The sequence below is a fragment of the Montipora capricornis genome, chromosome 7 (assembly GCF_036669925.1).
Source record: "Montipora capricornis isolate CH-2021 chromosome 7, ASM3666992v2, whole genome shotgun sequence".
Classification (NCBI taxonomy): domain Eukaryota; kingdom Metazoa; phylum Cnidaria; class Anthozoa; order Scleractinia; family Acroporidae; genus Montipora; species Montipora capricornis.
The window spans coordinates 30,701,408-30,723,907 of record NC_090889.1 but is presented as its reverse complement, the minus strand read 5'-3'; the positions used below and the strand labels follow the sequence as shown (position 1 = coordinate 30,723,907).

Here is a 22,500-nt window from a genome sequence, read left to right as displayed (position 1 = left end):
AAACTGCTCTTTTTTTACTTCTTGATTGAAACAGATTTTCTTGATACACGCTCATATTTCCTTCCAGCCAATCAAAACGCGCTTCTGACAACACATAACCAATCAAAATTCGTGTGATGTCACAACTGGGATCTAAACACAACTATTGACCAATGAGAGTGCGCGTAATATCCTAATTATTTTATAATATTTTCTTTTCAACGTCTTTCACAGAAGGAAGAGCAGTGTGATGAAATTTAACTCGGTTATAGGTGGTTCGCAACCAACCTCTAGAGACACAGATAACAATGCTGCAATGTACAATTGCTGGTGGATGAACAAAAGGAGCTTATGAGAGATCTTTTGTTTTCGTCCACCAACATAGCAGCGATAACGTGACGTGAAAAGCCTTCTATTCAACATACTATGAGAGTAAGGCAATACGCCACTTTGGGGTTTCGAGTGCGGCAGCTGTTAATTAATTTGGAGGGGGGTGGGGGTGATGTAGTAGCTTTCGTGACGTATAACGTGATTGGCTTGCAACCTTAACCAAAACCAAAAGACTAAACAATAGACCTTTTCGGCTTGTACATTTTGTTTTCCCAATACAGATCATGTGATAATACTCAGGAGGTTTGGTCTTTTGTTTTGTTCATTAAAATGAGGGCATGCAAGCATGAATATGCCTGCATGCACTCTTTTTAATGAACAAAACAAAGGACCAATCCTCCTGAGTATTATCACATTATCTGTATTAGGAAAACAAAATGTACAAGCCGAAAAGGTCTATTGAAGCAATAAATAAGACTTAAAAACAATAAAAGCTGCTTACAGTACCAAACAATGGCAGATCACGAGAGCTCTACACTGCTGTGTTTTTTTTTTCTTGGAAGAGAAACAGACTAAGAAAAGCCATGACTTAACTTACTGAAAACCTGAGTTGTTTACAATGCGCAGAGATGATCTATTGAACCTCATGCGTGAGAAGTCAACATAGATGTGAACGTGCAAATCAGGCAGAGGTTATTAACAGGACCAATGTATGAGAAACCAAACGGGAGAAGTTTGGACTGCGGAAATTTGATACGGATAAATAATAATAATAATAATAATAATAATAATAATAATAATAATAATAATAATAATAATGATAATGATAATGATAATAATGATGAAAATAATAACAGTTCTTATTATTACGCATTTCGCGTACGCCACAATGCGTTTACAAAATGGTATTAATATTAGATATTAAAAATAACTATGAACGGATATATATCGATTTCTATGTATATTTAAAATAAAAAAAATGTAGCTCTATTCCCTACAGTACTGAAAATTGGTGTGAAATATTTACTAAATCAAGTATATTCTATTGACCATCGACATCTCTTGATCTAATATTAAGCTGTTTATCTATCAAAAAGTTAAAACCCTTGAACAGCTTGTATGTTGAATCTTTCTTGTTCCTTTTTGTTCTTTCGTGCAGAAGGGGATAGGGGGAAGTGGGGTGGAATTTGGAATTATGTCCTTCCCTTTGGAAAAATCCTGGCTACACTCCTACAATCACTCCTACATTTATTGTGTTATTTGAATTATCTCTCGTATCTTACCCGGAGAAAATAACGTTCATTCACAGATGCTCGAGTCATTGTTAAAAGGCTTGGTACGACGTTTAAATACTGCTGAGTGAAAGCGCGTTTGGTGCCATTACAAGTCATGTACGATGAAGAGTCGAATTTCAAGGAGCAAGTCCAACGCTCCCAAAGTAAGTACCTCATGGACGTTTCTCTTACATCGCCAAAATTCAAGGTAGGCAAACGCCCATCAGCAGTCTCGCTAACTAAGCTTGCTTTTCCGTCACAACCTAAAAACGAGGCAATCACATTGATAATAACTTTAAGAATGATAATACCAATAGTATTGGTGATAAAGATCTAACGGTGACGACGATGATGATGTTGATGATAACCACGATGGTGACGACAATGATGATGATGATGATGATGATGATGACAACGATGATGACGACGATGACGATGATGATGATAATGAATTTTTAATGATGGTAATGATGATGATAATGTTGATGACGATGATGATGACCTTAATTACTGTAACAATAATAATAATAATAATAATAATAGACACATATAAAGCGCAGTATCCACTAATTGCTCAAAGCGCTGTACAGTAATACACTTTTAATATTAAATTTGTCTATAGGTAGCGCGTTTGGCGCGTTTTGTTACTCCTTGTAAAAAGACCCTCGCCACACTTGTCAAGAGCACAAAACTCGGTGACGATTGATTCCGAATAGTTTGGGTGATATTTCCACGCGAGAACAAAAGCTAAGATATTGAGTATTTTTCCCGGAGTGAGAACTCTGTGCTGAAGTTGGTAATATTGAAAGCTAGTGGTCGATACTTTTATCCCTACTCCTCCCTTCCTCTGTCAGTGACCTGTTTATTAAATATTTATAGCTACCTGCGCACAGGGAAGGGAAGGGAGGGAACGAAGCCGAATTACACTGTCACATTGAATCAGAGTGGGGTTTTACTTTCTCCAGACTCCGCACATCAAGTATAGTTGCAGAGACACCCTGGCTACTTTATGTGCATGAACTGTTTACGTGTGTGATATCTTACTCTCGCAAACTCTGTGTGATATCGAAATCTTCGAAAACAATTATAAGTGGTTTTGCGATGTTATGTGCAAAGCCTAGCTTTGTCACCGCGCTCAACGTTTGTCTCCAGCATTTCTTACCGATTTGTGGTATATTTATTTAAAGAATGCTACACAATGTTTCCATTTCAGTTTAGTTGCTGACGCAATTGTCTTTTGTTTTTAAACGAAACCTCATATCAACTGGTAATTAAAAATAGTGAGGATGTAGTTTACCTCAGAAATAGTCTTGTTGCCATGGCTGCCCAATCAATATTTGAGATAACGCGGCACAGTCAACAATAGCAAACCTCTTATTGTAAGCTTCATTGAATGGCGGTTGTTTTCGGGGAACTGGCATTGCTGCACATTTGTGATTGAAATACTTTGATTAAACTTTCCCTAGGAAGCTGAGGAGATCTTGAAAATTATAGACATTTTGATCAATTTCCATTGTGTTCTTCCTAAGGTTATCCTATTAGTAAACAGTTTAAATTCAGAACTAACCGATACTCGGGCAATCGTCGCACTAACTGCTTTCTGCAACCTTTGGAAGACAGTTTACAGATAATATAAAGATAAGTTAATTTTTAATTAAGCGTGAAAATGGCTGAATGTAACCTAATGACCTTGTTTTGGATGTCCTAGTTCGAGTAAGTGTTTTTGTCTTTGTTGCGAAAACAATGTATTGGGCAGCGAGAGCGTTCAAGTCTCTCTTAAGCAGAAGAAGAAATCGAGAATTCCTTCACGAACGGTCTTCAAGTTGTTGTCCTTAAAACTTTCTTTTTGACGCGATAGTTGCGCTTTCAGGGTGGAGAAATTGATCGTAATTTCCTTTAAACGTTGTCAGTGATGCCGGTTTCAGTTAATTGACTATAATTATCCGACATAGTTTTCAAGATTGCAAGTGTCTTGATCTAATTATCTCTCGGTCAGTGGAGACTATCAGTTTGAACAAACCCTGATCCCTTCAAACGAACGACAAGCTGAATTTAACACAAACATATGACAAAAGGAATTTGCTGCTTCTACTAACTATTCAACTTGTGGAGTGTAAATTTAATCAAACTTCGTTTTGGCTAAAGCAGCCAATTTGCTTTTGTCTTTAACGCCTTGGTGCAAAAGTTTTAAGTCGGCATTTTCCTCTCAATATCTGCTGTTTCAACCCAAGAAGAAAAGGGTAGAAATCATATTTGTGAATTGGATATTTTTTGACAAAGCTTTGGTTTATTCAAATGCTATTTTCAGGGCTCGACTCTTTTAACATCTGACTAGGAATTGGAATGCTCTGACCACTATACTGAAGACTCCTCGAACGCTGTAGGTCACCAGCTGAAATCTATAGGGCTCAAACCTGGGACTGAAACCTGAAATGATTGCATGGGAGGAAACGTAACCAAATAACTTACCTTGTTGAAGGTGATCTCGAGTTTGTCTGTTCGTCGTGCACACCCATCGGTTGTTAAAAAATGAGAAAGTTGCTCTTGGTATGGAACACTGACAAGAACAGCTACGGATCTGCCCCACCGCATTGAATGAACTACAACTAAACCGAGTATCACTACACATCCAAGGTGGCAGGTTAAAAGTGTCCACGCCACTACTTCGTCTGGAAATCTGCATAAACTGAGCTGTTACAACAAAAACATGGAGCTGGAAAACCAAAAGTATCGATGCTTCAAGCTTCGTCTTCATTTCATCGAATGAGATAAGCAAAACGCTTCTCACCAAACAACCGAATGATTTGGGACGTCTTTATCTGATTGCCACTGAAATGAGGATCCCTACGTTTCTTCTCTATCAGCTTGAGGACTTTTGTTGAATTTACAGATAACACGTCTCTGTCTGTTTCAATCGATAAGATCGTATTCAGCATACAAATCCAACGTTTTCTTTCCAGTAATCAAATATCCTAAAGCCGTTTGAGCCAAGCGCCTTACGCAGTACAAATGCTTAATATTTTTATCCGCAGGCTTCTAAATTCGTCACTCGCGCAGGGCTGTCATTGGCGGGTGAAGTGTCTATACAGCTAACAGTGTTGGTAGCCGCTAGCTAACAGCTAACAGTGTCTATACTTGGTATGAAAACTATGTCCCAGGATACTGTGCCAGGTCGCACTCGAAAACATAGTGTGTTCTTTTTCGCCCAAAAATAGTGCTAGAAAGAGATGTGAAATGATTTAGTTACAAAGTAAATCCCGATATGCGTAATAAATGATGTCCAAAATCTCTCAAATATGACTTCTAATAGGGAAACGTTATTCATTTATTCACGGTTGGGAGTGTGAGATATTTTACAAACTACCAAACTGACGAAGAAAATACCGAACAACAACAACAACAACAACAACTTTTACAAAAGGATAAGTTGTACTGTATTGAATTTTGACATGCTACATGGACCAACAAACGCGAAGACCTGTTTGGTAGAATCATTAGGATAATCGCATTTTTATCTGTCTTAGTTATTAAATTCATAAGCTTTGATTAATGATCAATTTAGTAAAGTAAATATTGCGCGATGGCCAAATTTAGCGTGAAAGACGAATCTGAAATATTGACTTTTCCATGGTAACCAATGGATTATATTTATTCCTTGGAAATATTGTCGTTCCACGGTAACCAATGGATTATATTTATTGCATTGAAAAATAGACGATAAGTTGACAAAATTAAGTCTTGTTTATCTTTGGATTCCACGCGCTAAAATTTAATCCTATGATGATTTTTTATGCCCCATTTTCTTTTCAAACCTAAATTTGTTTCTGGATGTTGACTTCAAGTTTCTTTAAACATGACAACAATTAGATATTTATATCTAATTGCGCCTCAAGAGAACCCTAACGGTTTTGCTGTCCTTCCTTAAAGTTTCATCAATGGTGTTACGCAACCCCTAACAAGAATTCTTCGAAGGCACGATATTCGAGTTGTAAATAAGCCCCTCAAGACTTTGCAACAAGAATTCCTTTCTCCTAAATTCAGACGACCTATTGAACACCAACCCAACGTGGTTTATAAAATACCCTGTGCCGATTGTGATTGGTGTTATATAGGTGAAACTGGCTGTTGCTTTGAAACCCGCGAGAAAGAACACGTTAGGAATGTAAAAACATGTGCTAATGGGTCAAACATTGCGAAACATGCGTGGTCTTTCGGTCATCGCATTGATCTTCAATCATTCTCGAGTTATCTTTTCGTATTAGAAAAACTCTAGAGGCCTGGCACACCTCTGCTACCAAGCATGCTGACAATAGGGCCGTTTATACGAGAGAAAATAAGCCGCGGCTAACTCTGGCCGCGGCTTACATAAGCCGCGAACACCCCGTATAAATGGTACAAAATCTACGTTCACGGCTTTCTCAAGCCGCGTCTTATCCTGGCCTGGGAGTTTATACTCGTATAAATAGTTCCTTTCGCGGCTTACGTAAGCCGCGGCCAGAGTTAGCCGCGGCTTATTTTCTCTCGTATAAACGGCCCTATTGACTCTAAGCCGATTCCTAATCAGTATAGCATTCTTTTTAAACAATAGCCACCTTTTTTCATACTTTTACTCTGTTCTTTTTATTACTTTTATCTCGCCTTTTCTGTATATATTTCACCAATTTACATTCAATGTTTTTTCCGTGGAAGGCTGTAGATCGACAGCCGAAAGCTTATATTCCTTTTAGCCAGAGAACGTTTTTTATTGTATTTTAATATGTCTCATCCTGGCTGCGCTTCAATTTTTAATTACATAAATCATTGAATGGTCTCTCTCCGCAATATCTAACGGAACTTCTGGTGCAACGGAAATCAAATAGGTCTTTACGCTCGGATATTCTAGACCTGCTGACGCAGCCAACTTGAAAAACCAAAACATATGGTGATAGAGCGTTCTCCATGTGCGCTCCAAGGATTTGGAACCGCCTTGATGTAAATCTGTATTTTTGGCGATATATATTGTAAAGCGCCTCAAGCAAATAGTGGATGTGTGCGCTATGTAAATGAACTATTATTTATTTATTTATTTATTTCATTTTTTTTTTTAGTATTTTCAAACAATTTTTCCATGGTAATTTCTCTAAGTTTTAATTTTTTTTTTATTGTACTGGCAAGGCACATACCGTTCCATAGAAGTGTTTTCATTCAAAAACTAACTTTCCAATTTCAATTTTTTCCTCCCATCATATTCACGTAGTTCCGGCTATTGGGGGTGTGTTTGAGGTTAATCTCTTTATTTTTAACAGTTCTTTAGGAAGCAGGAAATAGTGCGAAGATAGTATTGACCAAAGATGGTGGCCATTTTCAAGTCCTAATTGCTTTTCTTAAGATATAATGTCAAATTCTTCTGCGCACTTGAACCGAAACAGTGTATGACCACTATCTAAGTTTAATTTTCATTTTAGCTTTCGAGCCCTTTAAAAATATTTAAATGAGGTGATAGTGAAGCAAATGAGCTTTTCTTCGGCTTAAAAGATATGCCCATCTTCAGCTGTGGTTAGTGTTCTTGAGGTCTCCTTATCTACCCTCCACTGAGTCAGCTTCCTGGCTGACGCTTTCAATGTAAGTTGTAATACATCACTTCAGAATCACTATTGTTTTCAAGTGAACTATTCACGAGGAGTTCCTTCGGGCCGCTCGGGATAAATCTCGTAGCAAATTCCACCAGAGCTCTGTGTGATGTTCAGGTCCTTCAATTGTGCTGATCCCGTATAGCAACTTCCCTCTGTTATTTTCACCACAGTAAGTTCGTTATCAATTGGCTCATTGTTTTCTGAGGCTGGTTCACATTTCAATGAAATTACATCGTCGTAAAAACTTTCCTCAGTGTTCCCCTGACAGTTCTTGATTTGTTCCTTGGCAGTGTGTGGATGCGGGTAGGAGCCGGAAGCATCTGCAACAGCTGAGGATTGTGGGACACTGTACGTGGATGAGTATATTGCTGAAAAACAAAATCTTAGTTTTATATTGCGTCATGGTACATGTAGCCATATTGGGGTCACAAATAATAATAATAAGATAATAATAATAAATTAGTAATAATAATGGCTTTAATAGAAGTGCATTCACCAGGTGGCTTTTCGTCTACTACTAACAGTTATCAAGTTAACTCGAGTCTACAGAAATAAAAAAATTGGTAGAGTACCCGGAGAAAAACCTCTTGGAGCAGAGTAGAGAACCAACAAACTTTGGTGGGATGCGAGTGTTCTCTCTACTGCGGCAGCATGATTCCTCTATCTCTTCTCCCAGTAGCGACATTTCTTGTATTGACCGTCCCTCCCTGAGTAGTAGATGACCTAAAAAAAATGTTGTTCTTACCCAACTTCCCCGGGTTTGATTTGATATGAATACGCTCTTCCCGAATATTCAAATTTCCCGCTTGTGTTATGATAAACAATTTTTAATTTCCCAAGTCTTTATCGTGGCGCCAAAGCTATCGTTTCAATACTTCCATTTAAGCCAATATATGAAACGCTAAACAAAAAGCATTGTCCTCGAAATTGACTGGCTTTTCTTGAGACAAGCATTCCCAAATGAAGAGGGCTGCTTATGTGAGGACGATCATATTTTGGTGGGATTCCTGTGAAAGAGGAAATGTGCCAACTTGCCTTGTTCTCTTTTGTCCGTTCTCAGGACAGCGTAGGCGTGTTCATAGTCACCATCAACGTTTGAATTATCATTGGGAGATTCGGTCACTTCATCAACCTGTTTAAATAATAAGACACCAAAAATAATCATTTGCAACCCCCTTTTCCTGACATAACCATGTAGAATTTAAAAGAAATTAAAAATGCACAAATTAGACGGTCAGAAGTCATGAGTAATTCCTTACTGCTCTGTCTGTAGCCGTGGAAGTCGAACTATTTTTGGCGTAGCTTTCTAGATTATGTCTCTTCCTGTAAATGAAACATGCGGGAACTATCAGAAACTATCAGAAGTATGCCGTATGTTCTCCAACATCACTACTCTTGCAGGAAATGTAACATTTCTATAGCAAGTGATTCAAATTTGTCCAAACTCGTTGGTCATCTTTAAATCTTCTAATTAGCATCAATGGAAAGCCCTCCTGTTATGTGTCCTAAGCTGAAGTTCACTTTAACCGTTTTGCAGGGTCAATTTACACGAGAGATTTAAAAAAATAGCGGACGCACAAGTTGTTAAAACTAGCAATGAAGTATGAACAGCAAACTCTAAACCTTTCAAAAGACGATTGCTAGTAATCTCGCAATCTGATTGGTTAATTTTCGGTTGACGATAAGAGTCCACGCGTTAACATGTCACGCAATGCCTTTTTCAGCTCTCAAACTTGGATGACCAATGAGAAACGGTCCTTTGGGAAATAAACCAGTCAGATTGTGAGAATGTTATAGACAACGCTTGCTCTTTCTTTGAGTCACAATCTTGGTCACTATCGGTCACTCTCTGAAATAAACATTTTCTTTGGCGCTGAATATTGTGGTAAAAAACAAATTGAAAGTGGTTCAACGTTTTCCGTACTCTTATCGACAACGATATCCTTCATTACAGTGGTCAACATTTGTCGTTGACTCATGAAGAGCACAACATTTTTTTCCACTGTGATGACAAATATCGTTGTCGATAAGAGTACAGACAACGCTGAACCACATTTGAATTAGACAACCACAAGCTACAATCCTGGACAAAGATCGTTAAGACTTTTCTCAACTTTCGTCCTTTTATTAACTTTTACAAAGACTCAACAATACCCCCTCCCTCTTTCCCACCTACAGAAATGTTGTTTTCTGATCACGAAGTGCAAATAAGAAAGCTCTCCCTCCCCTCAACATTGTTTAGTAGGGGAGGAGGGTGGGGGCACCCTCGACAAGAAGATTAAAAATTCATTTGTAATTCATGAGCCTAACAGCCTATCAAAACATCGATAAAACGTCACGTGCATGAGCTTTAAACCCGATAAAACACTCCTTATTAGAGTTCTTTATGTAAAGAGTAGTAATGAGACCCGACTTGTTTTTGTTTTAGTATCTTCCCCTCACATTTTGAACCTTTGTTCGTACTCCCGAGGAACACATTCTGAACACTGCTGCTCGTTTATTAAACAGTACATAAATTGTTTGGATATGGAGAAAAAAATGATTGTTAGCTTCTGACAATGGTTGATTGCTACGTCTACTACTAGTACCTACCGACAGAGACAAATTTTACCATCGATTTTCACAGGACGAAAATTCAAGTTTCCGTATCTGTTAAACGTAACGGAAACTTGAAAATGCTAATTTACGTCACGTTTCCGTCTTGCGGAAACACTGAATTTCATTTTTAAGGTATATGTTTCGTTTCCGTTGAGTTTCATGAACGGAAACGTCGTAATTATGATTCCGCCATGTTTTCGTGTGCAAATTTCCGTTCCTCATGTTTCCGTCACGTTTCTGCTTCCTTCCAGTTATTGCCGGAAATAACTTGGAGTTGCTCGATTTTTTAAAAGCACGGTGGATATGACGGATACACGGAGACAGCACTTCCAGATCTATAAATGGCATAATGATTAGCCTCTTTGACAATTCGAGTATATTTGAAAAGCATTATTGCTTTGAAAGCAATGCAAGAGTATTCTGATAGAGAACGAGCATATGGTGAATCTGTGTTTTGGCGTGACTACTTTTCTCGGGAATTGAGTTGTTCGTTGCATCCTCGATAATGCCTTTTTAACAAAGTTGCTCGATTTTTTTAAAGCATGGTGGATACGACGGATGCACGGAGACAGCACTTCCAGATCTTTCAATGGCATACTGATTAGCCTCTTTAATTATTACTCCCCTGTGTTACTGTAAGTGTGTCTCCGTCGTCTCCGTGTCTCCACTTATCTGTGATATTTTTATTGCCGGAAATAAAATAGAGTTCAATGAAATTCTTAAAGCATCGTGGATATATATTTATTAATTATATAAACACCAATGAAATACCAAGAGAGCTTTCGCGCGAAAACTTGATATCTTCACACGTGAAGATAACATGTTATTTTCACACTTGAATAGATCATTGCTGCTATGGTTACATATAAAAATCGCGCCTTTCGATACCTTTCGGGAAATGATTTAGCATATCATTGGTGTTTATATAATAAATACAATATTACATGACCGCTTGGAGATACGAAATTTCCCTTCTCGTATTGAGAAATATTTTACAGGAAATATTTTTCAACACTCGAAGACAAATTTCGTGTCTCGGACTCCATATAAAGAGAACAAAAGATCCCGTTTACGCTTGTTCCGTTCAAGAGGAACACTTTAAAAAGTTGAGGCTTTTTTTCTGTTCGCAATTTGCTTTTCAAGTAAGAACAATGCATATTTTCAGGTTGTAGTGAGGTCGGGTTTCCAATAAGTAATATTGCACGAAGCTGTGCCTCAAAAATTGTAGGACTTTTTGCTGCTTTTTCAAAAGGAACGATGATATTAGGGAAACGATCATTATCATCATCATCATTATCATCGTCGTCATCATCATCATCATCATCATCATTGTCATCATCATCGTCATTATCATCATCATCATCATTATCATCATCATCATTATCATCGTCATTATCATCATCATCATCATTGTCATCATCATCATCATCATCATCATTGTCATCATCATCATCGTCATCATCATCATCATCATCGTCATCATCATTATCGTCATCATTATCGTCATCATTATCATCATCATCATCATCATCATTATCATCGTCATCATTGTTATTATGTTCATTACCATCGTCATAAGCATCATTATCTTCACAATTACCCTCATCATCATCATAACCGGCTCCATCATCCATCCTTATCAATCAATAATATTGTCGCCATCACTATCATCATTATTATTATTATCATAATCAGTATCATCAATCGTCAGGAGCATTAGCTTTATCAACTTAAAAGGACACTTCGTGTTGGATAATCGGGCGTGTAACTATAATTGCTTGCATTTCTGGACAGAATTGGCATTATCGTTTTCCTAATTTGTGAACCTTCCTTAGCCTGATTAGGATGTGATGAGCGGCATTTAAAACTTATTCAAGTTCATTTACTTATTCTACTCTGTCAATATTGTGACGGTTACCTGGATTTATAACGTCGACAAATAAGAAAGGCAACGAGGAGTAGTACTACTGTGAATATTATGGAAGCTGTAACTCCAACGATGACAAACAATTCAAATGACGAATCGTCCGTTTGTGTCACCCCCGAGCTGGGCTGGAAGCGACCCTGTGGTGAAGAAAAGGGGATTAACAATTTAAGAATAAACTACATTTGTGTAATAGTTTCATAGACAAATGCAAGGGGTATTCACAGCCTATAACTTTTGTTTGTATATACATATACCCTTATATTTGTATATGTTGGTTATGAATATCCCAGGTCTCTATTTAACCAGCCTTGGCTTAATTGGGCGGCCTGCTTACTCGGAATTAGAATCGTGAATAATTCAAAAACCATTGCACAAAAATGTTTGTGGTGCTATGGTTCAATTATGGTTGTGCTATTGCTTCGCGTAGTACTAACATAAGGAAGAAGACCATGCGTTTTGATTGCCTGCTGCACATCACGACTGACTCTTTCTGGGTTTGGTTATATTTACCATGCTCAACGATCGTAGAAGAAATTTTTTACACTGCTAAGCCCGTGACCATTCTGAAATTAATCAAATCGCTTTGATAGTTTTCCGTCTTTTGGGCAATAGTTGGCAGAGTTAAGACCTGTAAAAGCCCTCTTGTTTCTTGCCCTCCACTCCCATACTCTCTCCCTCTTTCCGCTTCCCTCCCACCGACTCTCCCCTCTCTCCCTCTACCTGCCCCCCCCCCCCCCACTTCTTCTCTACTCTCCTTTTCTTCTTCCTGCCCTCTCCCCTCCGTCCTCTTCCTCCTACTATGGAGTTTAAGATCTACGACGGCGACGTCGACGACAACTTTGCTTCAAAATACAACTTTGCACTATCGTACGTCTTTCGTGATTATTCCCTCTCATTCACGTCGTACAATGTAAGCGAAGTTTACGTATCCTAAAAACAAATTGGTATTAGTGGTTTCAGAGTAAAAATAGAGAATGAACCTCAAATTTGGTGATTTAATGTTATGCAGAAAATGCGTGCAGTACGATTACTTTTCCTTTTTCAACCAATTCTGTTACTGTTCTGTAGCGTCGTCGTTTCTAAAGTCCCTTTCTCTCTCTCACCAGTCGGATTTCTAGTACATTGACAACGCCGTCAAAATTACCTCAGTAGAACTTTGCTTTGTCGGCTTAATTACCATCGCCACTGATTCCATATAATGTACTTTTTATTTTAAATACATATTATTCTTTATTGTAACGTGTTTACCACGCCTCACCTGGGAACCAGCTTTTGTTGTGTGTGGCTAGCGTAGTGAAGTAAAGTTTTTATTATATGGCTTGTGTTCGTAGCCGATATAACGCGCGCTCTGATTGGCTAATTGTGACTGAATTGTAGGGCATTATTCTCCCGTAATGCCCACGGGCCGATTACGGGCTTGCAAAAACAAAGCAAAAGGTAATTAAAAAACCATATAATAAACTACTTACTAACCGAGCTAGCTCAAGCCGTACTGGGGAATATTGGCCCTGGGTCGTTTTTGTACGGACCGAGCGCAGAACCTCGCTGCGCTCGGTCCGTACTGCCACGACCTCGGGCCAGTATTCCCCAGTACGGCCCTCGCGCTCGGTTAGTAAGAGGTTAGTATTGTATTATATTGTAATTGCAGAATACCCCGCAACTTATTTGCATTTCATTGAATAAGACTAAGGGAGACAATAGTGGTGAGGTATTGCGGGGTATGCTGCAATTCCTCCGCTTTGTCTGTGTTGAGGTCTCTCTGGGCACCTGTAAAAATGAATTGAATACCAGATGGTTTCTCATGTAATGAGCATGTTAGAATTAATTATTAATGAGGCAATAAATACCTTCGATGGATTCGGTGTTGTTTCCGAGAAAGCAGCTGTTATTGAGGATAATCTGTCGACTAGTTGTTTTCCGAGAGGACCTGTAAAAAGGTATAGAACTTTTATTTGCTGTATACACGGCCATATTTAAAGCTTCAGGACCCATGTCAAGAAGGAAAGTATTTAAACAAACACAACAACGATAAGAAACCCAACTTCCAGGGAGCTGTACAACGCATGCCAATTCGCATTCGGGACAACCGAAGACAAGTCAACTGGGTGGCCATATCTGTGTTGAAAGTCTGAAATCCCCCGCACCCCTACCAGTGGACCACACCCACCTCCCTGTGTCTGTCAATCAGATGAATCAGTACAAATAAGCCTTTTTCGAATCGAAAATGACTGTGTGCGACTACGCCAAAGACTGAAGTTTATAACGTGTATAACTTGTCTGCAAGCTTTCGTCAAATGATGAAATTTTACCGGATCGGGCTGTAAAAGAAAGTCAGCGGTGGGCTTTACAATATCACCTAAAGAAGAGAGCTTGGAGTCTACAATGCTTTGATTGAAGGGACACCTTTTGCTAAAAACCTCCAAAAAGGGTGAGACTTTTAGAAAAGCGAACTGTGTATTTGTGGTTAAAAGAAAAGGATAAGCTTTTTCGGTTTAATTTAGTTAATGTCGCATGACTTCAAGAAAAACACAAGTTTTAAAAACTGCTCAGCATAACTTACAGGAAAATTTTCCTAGCACTTTAAAGAGAAGGCAACTGTTGTTGTAGACCCGAAGCTTTGATGTACATCTGATACCAAGCTTGATTATTTGACCCTGGTAAGAGTCATCCAAGACCTACGAGTGGAACAAAAGGTAAGATAAGTGATCCCTTGCTACATAGATTTTGTAAGCTTAATTTTCACAGACTACTGTTCTCAGTTAGCAAAGCATCGGACTTCTTTGCGGTAGTACGTGGCTTGAAATTCCGGCAGGACGTACGCGACGGAAAATTATTTATGTCTTGTCTTTGTACTGATATCTGCAGATGGTGTGAGCATCTAATCCAGTCTCTTCTAGTAAGAACGAGCAACCGAAGGTGTCATCTGAATTCTCTCTCGCTCTTTCTTTTCTCACCTCGTTAGTCCATCGATTTCGATAATGGCTGCATTTTTGGCTTCATCTTTGGCTGGCGCGCGTGACCTACGAGGTTTTGCCTGTGTGCTGATTTTTCTGACACGAAATATCTGAAGTTATGAGGTTTATTAACATGGCATCGTAAGGCTTAAGTCATTTTTGAATGTATTTCGATACTAGCTGTTACTTAATCAGAGATCTTGGAATAGAATGTTCTATCTGAATCCTTTGGACTCATTCTTCTTCCATGCATATTTTGCAACTTCATCTCCCAAAGGAACACATCCTAGCCTTAGAGCCATTTTTTTAAATTGTGTTTTGTTGTTGAAGTTTAAGACAATCTTACCGTTAAAAAGTAAGCTTGTGGGTTTCCCGTGTTCCATCTAAGTTTAAAACTTGTTTGGTCGGGTTTCAGTGTCTCCCTTTTCCCATCGCATCCAATATACCATGAGATATCAGGGGATATGTAACATTCCTCTTTGTTCAGTTCCGTTCGTCTCCACCTATTTTTGCTTATCACTCTCAGCGGTTCAGTCTCGTCTTCCCTTCGAAATATGTTGTTAATTTCACAGCCTGTATGGGAGCAAATGAAGTTGTTCAGTGGTTTAAAAAAGCTATAAGGCGCCCGCAAACGAGAAAACATTTGCTGAGAAAGCAAAATGTTTCTGAACAAATTCAGAAACATTCTTGCTTCCCGGGAAGCAAATTTTGCTTCTGCCAAAAATGTTTCATGGAGCCGCAAACAGGGAAACATTTGCTTGCGCAAGAATGTTTCTGCAACATTGTTTCCTCGTTTCCGGGCGTCTTTATAGTTTACTTGGGTATGGTCATCTCCGAAATGAGAAACCATTTTCTTGTCAAAAGCAAACAAAGCCGAACAAACCTTTAGGTAGGCAGAGAGTAATTTAATAAATGAGACTCTTTGGAAAGTAAATTGAATGTAGTACGCACCGGGTGTCAACAGTTTAGCGTTACAATACGGAGCAGAAAATACATAAATAAATAAATAAAATGAAGAATTAAGGTGAACAACTGAAATGGAGTACAATGATAGCGAGTTTAACCTGACCAATTAGCTAACACTCTAATCAATTGAGAACAATTCAACAACGTCACCTCAGGTTAAGGGACCATTTTGTCTCAAATGAGGAAGTGCTTGAAAGAGCAAATGTCTTGGATATAGAAATTAAACTGCTCAAAAACTGCCTCCGTTGCATGGGTCATATCTGTCGTATGAACGATACCAGACCAGTGAAAGCACTGCTATTTGGCGAGTTGGAAGATTCTAGAAAAGTGGGTCGTCCACTTTTACGTTACAAGGACACGTGCAAAATGGCTCTGCAGCGTAGTGAAGCTCTTTAATGAATGGAACTTTGTAGTGAATGATCGCAACAATTGGAAAGCACTCATACAAAATGTGTGTAAAGTGCACAACCAGAAAAGGAAAGCTGACTACGAAAAACGACGACAGAAACGTCATAAATGCAAGCACTAAGAGTCATAACTGTAACTCTTTATACATGTTTGTAACTGTGTTCTATATCCGTATCGGATAACAAAGGCGATATATAATCAAGATAGATGCCCCAACACAATCCTCCTCAGCCTCAAATATGGAAAATAGCATCTGTTTAATTTGTTTCTTAAAAGCAAGTTTGGGAAGTTTACGGGTCTCAACTAAAAGTCAATTCCATATAGTGTAGCTCCGAAACTCGCAAAAGAAAAAAAGGAAAAAAATAAACGAACGATAGAGTTGAGCATACTAGGAAATTTTATGGACAGACACACTCAGAAAGGAATATCGTACGGAAGAGATATCTTCAGTTGTTACATGACAAATCTTAAACTTACCCAAATGTCTTCGCACCTCTACATTTTCACGGCATCTCCAAAGGTTGTCTCGATATGTTAGAGTAGCATTTTCGAGCGGACACGAGCACAAATAACGATTATCAGTAACTGTGTCCTGCCTTTCGCATATATGATGAGAGGCACAATATTGTTCGTATCTGCTGTCTCCTTGATCGCAAACCGTTTGTGGAATGTAAAAGAAGTCTTTTACCGATCTCCAGGTTTCGTCTTGGCCAATGAACCTCCTCATTTCGATATTTTCAAGAAGAGTTGGCTCAATACAAAATAACAAAGATATCAGGACTTCAATGAGATAGATCTTCATCTTAGTAGAGAACTTAAGGATCGCTGATCATGTAACAAATGGATATTTGAAGCTGCCTCTCTCTACTTGGCAGTTATATATCCTGGCAGTGCGTATCGAACTTGTAAGGAAACAATGATACTACAACATGATTTGCTCACTCCCCTGTTTACTTCAGAACTACTTTAGACAATCAACTCTCCAATTATAGTCACCCATTTCGAACTTCCTTTGTCGTCAAATGACGCTTTTTAAGTTTCTAATAAAAAAATTTACTTCCACGAGAATTCAGCAATGGGCGATGAGATTGGTTAAGCGGTTTCACAAGAACAAAGAATACTTGGTCATTTTGTTTACGTTTCCTTTGTATTGCCTTACACTTGCAGCCAGAGGACTGCGGTTGGATTTCATATAGTGCATAAAAACTGTTTATGAACCTCGATTCTGCGGCATGACGTCCGCAAATTCTAAGTATCTTTTTTTTCTTTTCGGTGGCGCGACATTCGTGGCCTTAATACTATGTTTTGCACTTGTCTGAATGACGCTGGCAGTAAAGGGTTTTCTATTTTTTAGCACAACTTAAAGTGAAGGATTATCGACATTAGGTGTGCAAAACGTCATTGGGTGTGCAGATTGACAATACGGCATTGTGTGTGCAGATCAACATTAGATGTGTAACAATTCAACCATTACCAAAAGAATAGACGAACTAATGGCGTTTGGATGATTAATAATGGAATGCTCAAATGTAATAATGAACGATGCACATCCAATGTCATTTTTGATAGGAAAACAGCTTGATAATACATGAACAGATAAATATAATATTTCTGAACTACATAAAGGGTAAAATACAATCATATCAAATACAATCAGAATCAACTATCTAAGTATTATCTTAACTGATAAAAAAGGATAGCAATAAGAAATACAATAATATTTATTCCGATTGGCCGATTCAGCGACCTGATCGTCGTTTGGTTTACCGGGTGATTTTAACAAGTGAAACCGCTAAAACTAACCTGTTATCTTTATGAAGTCAACTGATTTAAACATTGGAGAATCACCAAAGCGGTCCGGTTATTCAGCGGAAGGAATAGAACAATTCTGAAGCGAACGAGCTAGATGACATTATTTCAGTGTTGAAAGGCACTGCTTACTTTATTTGAACTTACTTTTACTTTGTCAGTTTCGATTTGTTAGGATACAGTGGGACGTAGAAGTAAAAGCTCTTGTAAAGATGCTTGTGTTCAAAAGAGTGGCAGAGGTTGCTGTCGAGGAAACTTCGCCTCGGCAATTCGTCATGTTGTTCGATACTATATTCGAGTTCAAATGGAAATACGTTGAGTCAAGCGCTTTACGCGGTAGTATAAATGCTTAATATTTTTCGCCACACCCGCTAAATTTGTCTTTCACGCAGGGTTCTCATTGGCGGGGGAAGTGTCTATACAGCTAAAAGTGTTGCTAGCTGCTAGCTAACAGCTAACAGTGTCTATACTGGGTGTGAAAACTATGTCACCTGGATACTGTGCCAGACCGCACTCGAAAAAATCGTATTTTGGGGGCAGAAATAGTGCTAAAACGAGATGTGAAATGATTTAGCTACAACGTAAATCCCGATATGGGTGATAACTGATGTCCAAAAGCTTTCTCAACCTGGTGATTAACTAGTACGTTCACAAAATGACTCCTAACAAGGAAACTGTATTCATTTATTCACGGTTGGAGGTGTGAGATATTTCACAAACTACCAAACTGACAAAGAAAATACCGAAAATTGTACTTTATTAAATTATAAAATTCTACTTGGGCAAACAAACTCGAACACTTGTTTGACAGAATCATTAGGATAATCGCAGGTTTATCTGTTTTAGTTATTAAATTCATAAGCTTTGATTAATGATCAATTTAGTAACGTAAATATTGCCCAATGGCCAACGAGTCTGAATTGCTCTTGAAATATTGTCGTTTCCATGGTAACCAATGGAATAATATTTATTCTTTAAAAAAAAGACGATATGTTGACAAAATTAAGTCCTGTTTGTCTTTGGATTCCACGCTCTAAAATATAATTCTAAGAGGAATTTTTATGCACCATTTTCTTTTCAAACCTTAATTTTGTTTCTGGATGTTGACTTCAACTTTCTTTAAACCTGACAACAATTAGATATTTATATCATTTCTATATACATTTATTTCATTGGTAATTTCTCTGTTTTCAATTTTTTCTTATTTCTCTTATCCTACTGGCAAGGCACAATTTCATGCAAATGTTTTCACTCAACACTAACTTCTACCTTCAAAATCGACTTTCATTTTTTTCTCCCGTCATATTTGCGAAGTTTCGGCTATTTAATTAACAATTATTCCATGAGCGCGCGTTGGATATGAGCGCGAGTTTTGAATAATTGTTTTATTAAAAACGCCCCCAAAATATAGAAAACTAGACTACCATAAAAATAAAAAGGCCCAAAAAATCACGCATATGCTTGCCGTGTTTGTAGATCATGGTATAATGGCTCATAACCCATGATGGCTTAGCCAATCAAAACTCTCGAATTGCATTATCCAATGATCCAGTTTTTAATAATTCTTGATTACACTCATGTGATAAGAGGGCCATGTTGGTGCCAAAACAATAGAAGAAAAGGAGCTCAAGTTTTGCAAAATGATAGAGTCAACTTTCCAACAACATGGCCGCCGTGACGTCATGAGCAATCAAAGAATTTGGGTCACGTGTGTTTGAGGTTAATCTCTTTATTTTTAACAGTTATTTAGGAAGCAACAAATCCAAGATAACGCGGACCGGAGATAGTCGCCATTTTCAAGTCAAAATTCTTTTTTCTTAGAATGCAACGTCAAATTCTTCTGCGCACTTGAACAGAAAGAGCGTATGACATACAATCCGCCATCGAAGTTTAATTTTCATAGATTTCAATCCCTGTATATAAATGAGATGATAGTAAAACGAAGCAGCTTTCCTTCGGCAGACATGCCCATCTGCAGCTGTAGTTACTGCTTGTTGTTGTAGTCTCCTTATCTACCCATCATTGAATCAGGCTGCTTTCAATGTAAGTTGTAATAACTGACTTTCGAATCACTGTTGTTTTCAAGTGAACCATTCACGGGGAGTTCCTGCAAATTAATATACATAGGCCGCTCGGGATAGTTCTGGTAGCAATGTCGACCAACTTCGCGGCTCTTTGTGTTGTTAAGGACCTTCGATTGAGCTGATCCCGTATGGCAACTTTCCTGTGTTATTTTCACCACAGTAAGTTCCTTATCAATTGGCTCATTGTTTTCTGAGGCTGGTTCACATTTCGGTGGCATTACATCGTCGTAAAAACTTTCCTCAGTGCTCCCCTGACAGTCCCGTACCGGGACACTGTACGTGGATGAGTATATTGCTGAAAAAAAATATATATATTTTATTGCGTCATGGCAGCCATATTGGGGTCCCAAATAATAATAAAATAGTAAATGGTTTGAACCCAGGAGTCATTATTATTATTATGGCTTTAACTACTAATAACAGTTATCAAGTTAACTCAAATCAACTGAAATCAAAAATTGGTTTTTGAGGAGGGAGGAAAATGGGAGTACCCGGGGAAAAACCTCTCGGAGGAGAGACTCGGAGAACCAACAAAATCAACATATGACGCCGAGTCTGGGAATCGAACCCAGGCCACATTGGTGTGGTGCGAGGGGGGAGGCAGGAAGGGGGGGGGGGGTGGTGAGAGTGTTGTTAGCGCGAGCATGGTTTTTCTATCTCTTTTCCTAGTAGCGACATTCGTTGTATTGCTCTTCCCCCCTCCCTCGGGTTAGATTTTATATGAATACAAATTTTCAAATTTCCCGCTTGTGTTATAATTATCGGCAGTTTTGAATTTCGATCGTGAATTAATGAATCTTTATCTAGGTGCCAAAGCTATATTTTTAGCACTTCCTTTAAGGCAATACATGAAGCACTAAAAAAAGGTATCGATTAACTTTTCTTGATACAAGCATTCCCATTTCATTAAGAGGGTCATATGTGAGGAGGGTCATATTTTGGTGGCATTTCTGTGAAAGCGGAAATGTACCAACTTGCCTTGTTCTCTTTTGTCCGTTCTCAGGACAGCGTAGGCGTTATCATAGTCACCATCCACATTTGAATTATCATTCGGAGATTCGGTCACTTCATCAACCTGTTTAAATAATAAGACAGCAAAAGAAAAAAACCATCTGCAACCCCCTTTTCCTGAGATAACCATGAAGAATTTAATAGTAATTAGGAATGCAAAAATTAGGCGGTCAAAAGTCATGAGTAATTCCTTACTGTTCTGTCTGTAGCCATAGAAGTCGAACTATTTCTGGCGGAGCTTTCTTGATTATGTCTCATCCTGTAAATGAACATGTGGGAACTATCAGAAACAATCAGAATTATGTCGTATGTTCTCCAGACATCACCACTTTCGCAGGAAATGTATCTTTTCTGTTACAAACGATTCACATTTGTCCAAACTCTTTGGTCATCTTGCAATCTTCTTATTAGCATCGATGGAAAAGCCCTCCTGTTATGACACTAACTTGAAGTTCACTTTAACTATTTTGCAAGGTCAATTTACTCGAGCGATTTTAGAAAAAAGCGGGCAAACAAGTTAGTAAAACTAGCAATAAAGTATGTACAGCAAACTCTAAGCCTTTAAAAAGACTATTTTTCCACAATTGCTTGTAATGTCGTAATCTGATTGGCTAATTTGGCTAATAAGAGTCTACGCGTCAACCTGTCACGCAATGCTCTTTTCAGCTCTCAAACATGGATGACCAATCAGAAACGCTCATTTTGGGAAATAAAACAATCAGATTGCGAGACCGTTATAGACGACGCTTGCTCTTTCGTTGTGTCACGATCTAGGTCTTGGTCTCTCTAAAATTAACATTTTCTTTGACGTTAAATATTGTGGTAAAAAACAAATCGAATGTGGTTCAGGGTTGTCTGTACTTTATCTGCAACGATATTCGTCATCACAGTGTTCAGAATTTGTTTTGGACTCACTTGGCTGCGCCTCTTGTGTCCACAACATTTTGACCACTGTGATGACGAATATAGACTGTTCTAAATAAAGACCATCTGCAAAACATTAAGTCAAACAAGAGAGATGCATGGGAATGGTTTCCTTCGAATCATAAGACTATATAGGTCTTGCTGCTTTGAAAGCTCGCTGTCTTACGCTTATTTGAACTTAATGCCACGTGCAACATATTTAACTCCTTGTCAAGACCAGAGGAGACTTGGCAAAGACAAAATAAAATAGATTTCATTTATGGAGCATCAGACGTTCGCAAGACGACCTCTTAAAGAAATTGGGAGAGTAAATGCCAGCTTCAAAACATTCCATCCCCTTCGAAACCCTCAGGTTATTCTCCGTGCCCATGCACCGGAGACCTTCAGCATATCCTGAGATCTCCAACGTAGGCATATGGCTACGTTGTAAAGGCACAAATTAAACTATGTTTCAATCTTATTTTATGGTTGTACATTGAAAATGATTAAGCGAGCATTACTTTAAACGCTGGTGTCGATAAGAAAGGTGTACGACAATGATGAATGTCACTATGACAGATGCTGTTATCCCTGTTGAAATACCAATGTATAAACCATAGTTGTCTCCTTTCCTTCCAGTGCCAA

At 38.4% G+C, this 22,500-nt stretch overlaps 4 protein-coding genes across 5 annotated transcripts in view; all 4 read right to left on the bottom strand.

Moving 5' to 3' along the window:
• Positions 1–1,631, bottom strand: part of LOC138055843 (uncharacterized) — a 5,941-nt gene extending 4,310 nt beyond the window's left edge. The window contains exon 1 of the mRNA XM_068901713.1: positions 1,593–1,631. Coding sequence (XP_068757814.1) covers positions 1,593–1,631 — 39 coding nt within the window. The remainder of the gene's footprint in view (positions 1–1,592) is intronic.
• The window catches only part of LOC138056886 (uncharacterized), a 16,089-nt gene extending 11,175 nt beyond the window's left edge, over positions 1–4,914 (bottom strand). Inside the window, exons 1-2 of the mRNA XM_068902818.1 lie at positions 4,053–4,914; positions 1,593–1,846 (exon numbers count right to left, since the gene is read on the bottom strand). The gene's annotated coding sequence lies outside the window, so the exon portion shown is untranslated. The remainder of the gene's footprint in view (positions 1–1,592; positions 1,847–4,052) is intronic.
• A 1,921-nt stretch (positions 4,915–6,835) lies between these two features.
• LOC138056889 (uncharacterized) lies at positions 6,836–17,060 on the bottom strand. The gene is made up of 8 exons (XM_068902822.1): positions 16,526–17,060; positions 15,021–15,247; positions 14,281–14,395; positions 13,568–13,647; positions 11,712–11,857; positions 8,455–8,518; positions 8,231–8,327; positions 6,836–7,563 (listed from the first exon to the last, which is right to left on the bottom strand). The coding sequence occupies exons 1-8, from the start codon at positions 16,848–16,850 to the stop codon at positions 7,232–7,234; spliced, it is 1,386 nt and encodes a 461-aa protein (XP_068758923.1). The 5' UTR covers positions 16,851–17,060; the 3' UTR covers positions 6,836–7,231.
• A 1,537-nt stretch (positions 17,061–18,597) lies between these two features.
• The window catches only part of LOC138056887 (uncharacterized), a 20,649-nt gene continuing 16,746 nt past the window's right edge, over positions 18,598–22,500 (bottom strand). For both annotated transcript variants that reach the window (XM_068902820.1, XM_068902819.1), the window contains exons 5-8: positions 22,377–22,500; positions 21,148–21,211; positions 20,920–21,016; positions 18,598–20,236 (exon numbers count right to left, since the gene is read on the bottom strand). The exon at positions 22,377–22,500 is cut by the window's right edge and continues 13 nt beyond it. In XM_068902820.1, the coding sequence (XP_068758921.1) occupies positions 19,896–20,236; positions 20,920–21,016; positions 21,148–21,211; positions 22,377–22,500 (626 nt within the window). In that variant the 3' untranslated portion in view covers positions 18,598–19,895. The remainder of the gene's footprint in view (positions 20,237–20,919; positions 21,017–21,147; positions 21,212–22,376) is intronic.